This window comes from Sparus aurata, chromosome 19 (assembly GCF_900880675.1).
Source record: "Sparus aurata chromosome 19, fSpaAur1.1, whole genome shotgun sequence".
Taxonomy (NCBI): domain Eukaryota; kingdom Metazoa; phylum Chordata; class Actinopteri; order Spariformes; family Sparidae; genus Sparus; species Sparus aurata.
Window position 1 is genome coordinate 19,796,379 of NC_044205.1, and position 10,250 is coordinate 19,806,628.

General features: G+C 43.7%; 1 protein-coding gene across 2 annotated transcripts in view; it reads right to left on the minus strand.

The window, feature by feature from the left end:
* The window catches only part of smchd1 (structural maintenance of chromosomes flexible hinge domain containing 1), a 37,578-nt gene extending 27,365 nt beyond the window's left edge, over positions 1-10,213 (minus strand). For both annotated transcript variants that reach the window (XM_030398537.1, XM_030398536.1), the window contains exons 1-6: positions 9,918-10,213; positions 2,972-3,047; positions 2,544-2,702; positions 2,365-2,447; positions 2,080-2,213; positions 1,843-1,957 (exon numbers count right to left, since the gene is read on the minus strand). In XM_030398537.1, coding sequence (XP_030254397.1) covers positions 1,843-1,957; positions 2,080-2,213; positions 2,365-2,447; positions 2,544-2,702; positions 2,972-3,047; positions 9,918-10,085 — 735 coding nt within the window. In that variant the 5' untranslated portion in view covers positions 10,086-10,213. The remainder of the gene's footprint in view (positions 1-1,842; positions 1,958-2,079; positions 2,214-2,364; positions 2,448-2,543; positions 2,703-2,971; positions 3,048-9,917) is intronic.
* Positions 10,214-10,250: the final 37 nt, after the last annotated feature.

A 10,250-nucleotide genomic window follows, 5' to 3' on the forward strand; every position in this document is an offset into this window, starting at 1 on the left:
CAATTTGCTTACCAGCCCCACTTGGGAGTTGATGACACTGTCATCTACCTGCTGCAACGAGCCCATTCGCACCTGGATGGTGGAGGAGGCACTGTGAGAATCACATTCTTTGATTTCTCTAGTGCTTTTAACACCATTCAGCCACTGCTACTGGGGGAGAAGCTGCGGGTGATGGGTGTAGACGACACAATGATCTCCTGGATTACTGACTACCTGACAGGCAGGCCACAGTTTGTCCGTATGGGCAGTGTTCTGTCTGATGCGGTGGTTAGTGATACAGGAGCTCCACAGGGGACTGTACTGTCTCCTTTCCTGTTCACCTTATACACCACTGACTTTCAGTACAACACCGGGTCGTGTCACCTGCAAAAGTTTTCTGACGACTCGGCTGTTGTTGGGTGTATAAGTGAGGGACAGGAGGAGGAGTACAGGGTACTGGTAGACAACTTTGTGGAGTGGACTGGACAGAATCACCTGCGGCTGAACATCAGCAAGACCAGAGAGATGGTGATAGATTTCAGGAAGAAGAGGAAGACGGCTTTCCAACCTCTGTGCATTCTGGGAAAGGATGTGGAGGTGGTCGAGGATTACAAGTACCTGGGTGTTACCATCAACCACAGACTGGACTAGAGATCTAACACTGAAGCTGCTTACAAGAAGGGGATGAGCAGACTTTACTTCCTGAGGAAGCTGAGATCCTTCAACGTGTGCAGCAAGATGTTGGAGATCTTTTATCAGTCTGTGGTGGCCAGTGTACTTTTCTTTGCTGTGGTTTGTTGGGGAAGCAGCATCGGAGCCAGCGACACCAACAGACTCAACAAACTGATCAGGAAGGCTGGCTCTGTGATTGGCTGCAAACAGGACACTCTGGAGGCTGTGGTGGAGAGGAGGACACTGAAAAAACTGTTATCCATCATGGATAATCCTCTCCACCCTCTCCAACTCACACTGGTCAGACAGCGGAGCACCTTCTCCGGAAGACTGCTTCAGCTTCGCTGTCGTAGCAATAGATACAGGAAATCTTTCCTGCCACAATCCATCACTTTATACAACAACTCTCTCACCTCTGCCTGACAGAGAACTCTGTCTCTCTACTGTTTTGTTGTATATATTATTATTGTTATAGTATATTTTGCATATTTTGTTTTGTTGTATATATTATTATTGTTTACTGTTTATAGCACACTGTGCACTGTATATATACACTATGTATATATTGGATTATATTTATGTTATGTATGAAATGTTTTATTTGCGGACCCACTACTGCTGTAACAAAATAATTTCCCAGTCTGGGATCTTTAAAGTAATTCTATCTAATCTAGTCTATCTAATGAAGTATGGAGAAAAAAAAGAAGAAGAAAAAAAATAAAAGTATTTTGCTGTATCTGGAATTGCAGAGACCGTCTGTATTTTCTTATATGCTATCAACCTTTAGAGTGATAGTTCATGTTTTTTGAAGTGGGGTCATATAAAGTACATAGTAGATCTGTTCCCTACCATAATCACCGATCAGCGCAGCCTCAGTTTGGAGAAGCAGAGAGCCGCTCCAGCCCAGATGCTCAGCTTTGTACTGCAGTGAACGGGGTTGACTATAGATATGTACTTTATGTGACCACACTTCAAAAAACCCGAACTATCCCTTTAAAGAGTGGTTGTGTAGCCCCAAGCAAGTAACAGTCTGCAGGGTGTGCGGTAATGATTCTATGAACACGTGCAACCAGGTGCAAGATCTTTCTGACGCATCAAAGAAGGAGTTAGGAAACCTGAGAGGAAGGGCCAACTTTGAATGTAGGAAACCACAACCGACAAATCCTGCTCATGTCTGCACTGAAGACTTACCCTGACTGAGTGTCCAACATAGAAAACAGCCTGTTTTCCTCCTACTCCAAAGTAGGATATATCACTGTTGAGACTACGAGGGACCGGATCAGGCCGAACATACCCCTCTTGTTCACTGTAGTGAAGAAAAAAACAACATTTTGTGCAATCAAACTAATAGATAAAACATCGAAAACATTAATCGGGTGATCACTGCTAATGTAAAGCTTTGAAGTAAAGAAAGTTATGTACACCAACCTTGCGAATTTGACGTTTTTTCTGTTGAATTTAGACAGTCTGAACACTGCCCAGTTCTTGAGCTGCTCTGAGGTCATCCCGCAGCCATTATCTAAAACAATCACTGCAGGTTTCCCAATAGTTTCATCGAACAGCTGGAAAACAGAACAAAGAATATCACTAAGAGAGACTTCAATAAATAAAAGCACAAACTGCTTGAGCTCATTCTGGACATAAAAAATAAGTAAAACCAATATGCATAAGTTAAATTTTTGGTTATTAATGATACGCAGCTGCAGAACTAACCATCCTCAACTCTATTGTCCTCATTCCAGTGTTTTTAGCAGTGGCCGAAAGAGCGTTGTCGATCAGCTCAGCAAGCGTATAGGCTGTAAAAATAGGAAAAACGTGAGTTATGTGTAATCATGTGCAGCTTAGTGCATCTTCCCAGCTCAGTATACTACTATAATCATGTAAGCACTTACGCAATGGGTTCTGGCCCTGACTGGCGTAGTACTCATACATGCCGCTCTTGACCACAGTATCATAATGAGGCGTAAACTTAATGCATTCCTTTGTTGCCACTGACGGAGCTTGGTCCTCATTTTGCAACAAGTGCAGAGTGCTTTCATCCTGAAGGTCCTCTGCAGTAAATAAAAAAAAAAAAGGAAAAACATGTATGTTATCCATCTTGTGTAACCTGATGTAAATGTAAATTTGACAGTCAAGTCTCAACATTTAAAAATTGACAATATCACAGCAAATTCTGAACAATGTCTGAGAAAAAGAGTTACAGGTGATGACATTTACAGGACAAATTAACCATAGTCTAACATGTATTTGTGCAGTCTTAACTTCAGTTTTATGGCAGCATATTGGTTAGTTTTGCACCAACAAGGATGGATTTACTCACCAAATTTGTCAAAATCCAGGACTGTTCTGTCCGTCGTGACCAACACAAAAGGTTCCTGTTGATCGATTTCAAATTCCTGTAACAAAAATGGTTGAATGTCAATTATTATCAGAAAACTGCTGAAACAATCAGCCTATTAATTGATGAGTCAGTTGTAGGAACATGTCTTCTCGTCTCCTGGACCATCAAAAGGCCCTGTTCGGGTGTCTGTGTTTCACCTCTCACCTACTAACCTATTCCCCCTCAGAAGATCTGGAAGACCCCCCCATTCTTTAAAGTCCGTGTAAACCAAAATCAGCCATTTTCTTCTAAACACATCAAACAGGTCATAAATGTGTTTACTTAAAACATGTAAAAGCCATTCGGCCATGTAGAATTTAATTTTGGAGCTAGGCTCACAAACAGTTTTTCAACATTTCTGTGTTCAGGATTTAATGGGCGGGTCAGAAATCATGCAAATCATGGCCGCGTTACGTAACGCGGCTATATGATTTGCATAAACCCGGCCCTGCTGCGGAAGTGCTATAAATACGTTCAGCGCGTCGGCTTCAGCGGCTCTCCCACTTGCTCTCCAGTCTCGGATAGCATTGCTTACAATAGTTTGCAGCTAGCTAACCAGTCAACCAGTCAGCTAACCAGTCATGTCTCCTCCACATCCTCTGCATCTTTCCTGGATGCCACAGTGTGCAGGGTGACGGCGCTGTTATCTCATTTAAGTTTCCTTCGGATGACAACGTAAGGAAACGGGGGAGTCCGTTGACGCTGGTCAACTCCGTCCCCGGCTTGCATCCTCTCCTCCCGCCGACGAGGAGATGTGGCCGCTGCTGACCGCCGCTGACACTCTCCGTCCCGCTGACGGCATAATGTGGCCGCCGCCGTCAGCTGGACGGAGTGGGTCGGCTGCAGCTGCGGTGGTGGCGGCGGCGGCCACATTATGCCGGTGGGACCCGCCGTCAGCGGGACGGAGTGGGTCGGCTGCAGCTGTGGTGGTGGTGGCGGCGGCGGCCACATTATGCCGGGTCCCACCGGCGGTATGTGGTGGTAGTATCAGGGCCGCATTATTGGTGAGCCGTCCCAGTCTGAACGGATAATCCGGAGGCGCGGAGCGAGGGCGTGTCGGTCTGACAGTCTGATAACTGCACAGGTCCTTCACTCAACTAAATACAGAGAAATGTACCACAAAGCAACGTTACATGACCGAACAAAAGTAACGTAGTAACTGTAACTGTCTTTAGCAACTCATATGAGGAAAACAAATACCACAGCTGTATGTGGAGAAGCGTCTGTCCTCCTGTCCGTCCCCTCCCTGTCCTCCCGACTCTTCCTCACATTTCTGCTCACAAAACAGCGTCTGTCACGCTTGTCACAAGACTTTAACTCAATGAGTGTTTGACGAAAATAAATCACCACGACCGCCAGCCCTCCTGACCGAGACTACAGGAAACTGTCCCCCAGAAAACAGCCTCCGTCCCCGCGAGTGACAGAGTCAGACAGCGTCCTGTTTACTGATGGTGATTATGTATAATTATGTAATTTAGCGCGAAAAACTTCACTCCGTCACTTTCCAGGATGTTTAGTGGGTCAGGATCTCAATCACTACACGTTATAACAGCATCTATATGATTATAAACTGTCCGCGGGTTTAGATAGACAAGGGGAACACCTGGGGAACACCTGGGGAACACCTGGGGAGACACCGACGTCATTAACATGACGTGTAGCCCCCGCCGCATGGGCGTTGTTCCAGCGCCTCTAACTGACACGCCCCCAGCGTTTCACAGCAGAAAGAAGTGCTTGTTTTTCCATGATTTTGAGACCTAATTTTATATACTTAACAATTTTTTTAATCTTTCAAAATTGGCTCAGTGGTCAATGATACATGTTTCTTTGGTGTGACAAACTCATAACACAATTTTTTTGCCGCTTTACACGGACTTTAAGTTTTGCCCCGGCAAGGAGAGGACACTCTACAAGAAAGAGCAACCCCCTTTCTCTTCGGCGGGTGAAAGCCATTTGTCACCTTTCCCCCTCTATAAGACACCTCTCCTTTCCTCTTTATGACTATGAAGCTTTTTTTTTTCCTACAGGTCATGGACATTCAACACTTAGGGATGCAAGGATTCGGCATCTGGTCCAAATAACAAATGTTTTTCTGCCAAGAAGTGTGGATGATTAAGTGCCTCTTTTTGAATGTAAATTAGAAACAAATGGTCACTGGATCCTGTGATTTCACTTTGAAATGACAGTCGCTTCTCCCATAGATAACAACGCCCTGATACCAACATCTGGTGTTCCGTCTTCTCTTTGACCAAAGTATAATTTATGATGTTGTTGTTCAGCCTGTTGCCTCCCATTCTGCAGCAAAAATGAGATGAGTACGGTGGCCCTGAAGTGCAAAACACAACGGCAAATCAGATAACACAAACGCAAATCAGAAAACGCAAATGATAAAACACCAACGCAAATCAGAAAACACAAACGCAAATCAGAAAACACAAACGCAAATCAGAAAACACCAACGCAAATGATAAAACACCAACGCAAATCAGAAAACGCAAACGCAAATCAGAAAACACGAACGCAAATCAAAAAACACAAACTCAAATCAGAAAACACAACGACATTAAGTGATAAGTCGTGTGTCTGAAGTATTCTCTCCCTGAGTACTTTTATTTTGAAAGAGCACAAAAGCGAAACTTATTTCTTTTTGTCTTTATATTTTGTTAAGTATTGTATTCAAATTCAGAAGAAGCCATTTTTGTTTATTCTTGTATTTAGTAACAAAGGAAGATTCACCCGGCCAGCGTTTCATCCTCCCGTTATTTTTATGCAAGAAGTCAAATTGGTATATATTCGGAGCCAAATCAGAACCGCTCTAGACAAGACTCCGGTCAATATTCCAAAGTCAGTCTCAGTTCTAGCCGCTCAACAGACCGTGAAGACTTAGCCAGCCGGAAAGAGGAATCATCATCCAGTCACTACCAGACTGCCCGCAACGCTCTCAAGCGAAATTCAGCTGGGCTTGATTGTCTCCTCGTCTGACCCGAGACGACGTCACTATCCAGCTTTTAAGCTGACGCTGCAGGTCTGCAGCCCAACCGAGACCTGATTCAGAAAGTCTGGACCCTTGGACCTCTCCATCTTCAACAAAGTAGGCTGACTTTCCATACACAACAGGAGTCACACATGAATGAAATCAGAGTTGGTGTTTGTGAAGCTTTGAATATATAGGCCTACCGTGAATTCAAAGAGATTTCGTATATTGTGTCCCGTTAGGATAGAAATTACTCCCGTAATTTTATAAATTAACGGTTCCGTACACTAAATCCACCATCGTTTAAAATTCATTTGATCTCAATATTTTACTCCCATAATCTTCACATTTTCTGTTACTTGTTGTCACTCATTTGAATTATTACCTCATATCATTTACTCTGCATTATTTAGTTAATAAACATATATAACCATATGTCGTTGTCTTTGCAGGTTTAATTTAACGTGTGAAACCGATGGGATCGTGCAAAGAAGTCACTGCTTTAGAAATGGAGATATAGAGAATACAGGTTTTGAAACTGATTAAAATCAAATTGGATAAATTGAGACTCTAACTGCCCAAGCCAACTTGTGTAGTTAGATGTTTGGAATAATTTCCTCCGACCTATTCCAGTAAATCAAATAAAGGAAGTGGTGCCTGGTCTAATTAATCGCCAGTGATTCAGGGTTCGGTGGAACAGCGGCGCTGCGCCACTATACTGCTAGGTAAGCGCCGCTATACTCCGCGCGTGACGGTGACGACCGTCTGTCCGTCCGTCCGTGTCTCTCCCCCCCCCCCCCAGGACTGACGTTGACGAGCGTTCTCTGCAGTCCTCAAAATGTTACTGACTTAAGTAGAATACAGAGAGGGGGTTACCTGCATTTACAAAAGGAATCAATCATCTCTTCCCAAAACAATGACCCCTGAGGTTTGAGTTGATCATGCCTTTCCCACGCAAGTGACCTTGGATGTTTTATTAGGACAGCAGGGCTCCAGACTAACTTTTTTTTACTAGGAGCACAGTGGCCCCTAACTGAAAATTTTAGGAGCACAATCACAAAATTTAGGGGTGCACACCGTAAATCAATTATATTGACTATATACACAGTAAATGTCATTTACCATTCTGTAACCACCAATGTAGAGAGAATTTCCCCACATGTGTCTTTCTGACAACTCAACTAAAAAGGAATTCTCACTTCCTCCTCTCACATCCTGATCCTGTTCTTTACAGCACATTGATCACTGAATTGCTGAACAGGTTGGCATCCGTGTGAATGTGACAAGTGTTTTGACATGTTAATTTACCATTGATAAATTGATTGCTGAATTAAATCACAGACACAACCTGGGCTACTTTTGTAAATTGCTTACAGATATTGCAAAAGAGGAAACAGCTGGGCAGCGATTAAAAGCGGAAAGAGAAAGTAATAGGCAAATGATGAGTTTATGCAAATTAATATCACAAGTCCTTCTTTAAATTCAAGCCAAAAGTGCCTTTGTTCGAGCACTCAGATGGCTTCCAGATAGGGGGAAAACCCTGTATCCACAAGCAACACACTGAGGCTGTTTTGTCCACCCTGAAGACAAAACATCCAGGCACAAGCAGCAAAAGTCAACAGTTCAATCAATGAATGTGCAGGAGAGCGAGCAGCCAGAGTGAAAGAAGCCATCTATGTCAAACTGGAATGACCATCACCAAACAGAGGAGGTAGTTTTATGTCCCCCCAGCAGCTGTTTAAAATGCAGTCCTGGGATCTCTCACCAGCAGTATTGCCAGATCTTGCAAGAGAAATAAGCAACCAGGTCTATGGAAACCAGCCCATAAGAAGCAACCTGCTCTCTCATATGTCACTAGCCCCTTTTAGATAGAAAAGGCGGCACATTTGCAGCAAGGTAAAGGCTGCAATGTGCCGCCTTGTCTATCTAAAAGGGAGGTGTAATATTCCTTCTTTTCCAAAAGCCGCCTCTGGGGTAAGCGTAAACGTGTCGTGACATGAAGCACGAAGTTGAGCGTGAACAGTGAAGCAGGTGGAATTTGTCTTCAAAATATGAGCTTTACATTGCACCCCATTGGAGTTAAGAACTGGGTTCTTAGCGGGGGGCTTTTAATTTGAAAGTAGCGACCGTTAGTAGCTTGCCACTAAAACAACAAGCGGACAACGAAGACAGCTACAGAGACCGAGGAGACGCTAGCATCTCCCGGATCTCAGCGGCTTTCCAGCTGCTCATCTTGACGTCTGTGGATGAAGTGATGGACTGACTGCTGTGATCAGCCGTTTCCTGGTTTTAAAACTCCCCGGCTGTGGGTCGCACAACAGTGCACGTCATCAACACCTCCGCCTATCTCACACAATCATAGCAATGGAGGTGGAAAAAAGTGTACCCTCCGAGGCGTCATACTGGTGGACCAAAACAGACCCCCAATTTACCGCCTTCTGTCTAAATCTGCAAGTAGAGAAAGTACTCTAGCCGCAAAAAGGACAGCCAAATTGGCGGCTAGCTGCCCAGTATAAAAACGGCTAGTGACTGACTTGTTTATGTGTGACGGACCCTGCCACCTTTCTAGCTTCAAACAGTGTTTCAGACCTTATTTTCCTCTGAGAACAGCTTGTTTATCCAGTTATGGAAAAAATACATCTCTGAGTTCGTATTATAACCTCATTACTAATGGTAATATCAAACTTCTGAGTTTGAATTTGCTCTCCAAAACTACATAATTCCCCTTTAAGAGGCCTTTCTGAGAAGAGGTGAGACATCTTCAAGAACCTTGAGCAAGTCCAGCTGCCTTCATTTTGCACTTAGACAGGTCAGCTTTCAAGAAAAGTCACATGTCAAAAGGCACTGGCTGGCTTTTCCCCATGACACCACACAACCTCAAAAACGAGACAGGAATTTAACTGCTTCTCAACAAGATTTACTATTTCAAAGTGTTTCCTTACATGCACCATTCTGTTACTGCCATGAATCTCAAACTTGGATTCATCAAGTCAAAAGGACTTTTTTCCGGTCACCGACTTTGAAATTCTGGCATTTCTTGGCCTGCCAAACAAGCACCTTGTTTCCGCTCCTGAGTTGTGGTTTAGCAACTGTTACTTATCCATTACATCACGTTTTTTTTTAACAGGTTTGCTGCTTGATTTCAATCTGAATTTAATGACATGTGAAACAACCAGAGCTAGTCTCTCTATCTTGCTGGTTTAATTTCCTTGATACTCATAAAAGAAATCATAACATACCTGCACCTAGTTACCAGTTATGTAGGTAGTCATAGCAAAAGTTAGTGCTGAACGGCCAATAAGTAAATCCTAACTTCATGGAGGTTATAATGTTCATCTTTCAAGCTCTTTCAAGTTGTTCTTTATTGACAGCATCATAAAATGATAAAATATCTTATCATCACTACAACTTCTGTCAGAGAAACAATCACTGCAGGGATCATGCAACAGTCCTGCAACTATGATTTGTTGTAGTGAGGTGTATCTAAAAACCTATAGAGTATATGTCATTAATAAAGCTGCATGCTTCTGAGAGCACTGAAACAAATATGTACAGGACGGACGGACAGACGGTCATCAACTCCATCAGCCGGGGGACGGACGGACGCTCATCGCCGTCAGCCGGGAGCTCCGAGCCGTCAGCTCGTCACGGTCACGCGCGGAGTATAGCGGCGCTGATTTTGATACCTAAGTAGATTTACGGTCAGAAAAAAATACTGTCATACTGAAGCACATTTAATATCAGAAACTTCTGGAAAACGGTTTCCATTTGAGTCCATAAACTCACATTTAAGACGAGCATAATGTTTGTAAAGTTTAACTTAAACTATGCTAAAAAAAAACAAAACAAACAACACTTCAAACAACACTTTACGCTGAAGTGACCTGAGCTAATTAACAATAAGTTACCTACCTGCTGCAGAGCATCAACAAAGTCGTTGAAGTCGAAGCCACTTATGTCCAGCCATTTGTACACAGCCTCTTCATTCTCGAAGCGGCAGTCATACACACAGACCCGCTTGTTGAAATTGTCCCCCGACTTCAGAGAGTCAGACAAACGCTGAGTGCCCGATTTAGACATCTTCCAAACGCTTATGTTTAACTTAATTGACGTTAGCTAACTTAACTGGTGTCGCCGCTGTGAGCCGTGTCCCGGGGTGTGTCTGCCATCATGCCCGCTGACTCTTGTTGCTACTGAGACTGTGCGTATCACTGGGGGCGCACGAGCAACGTTTCTACGGAACGT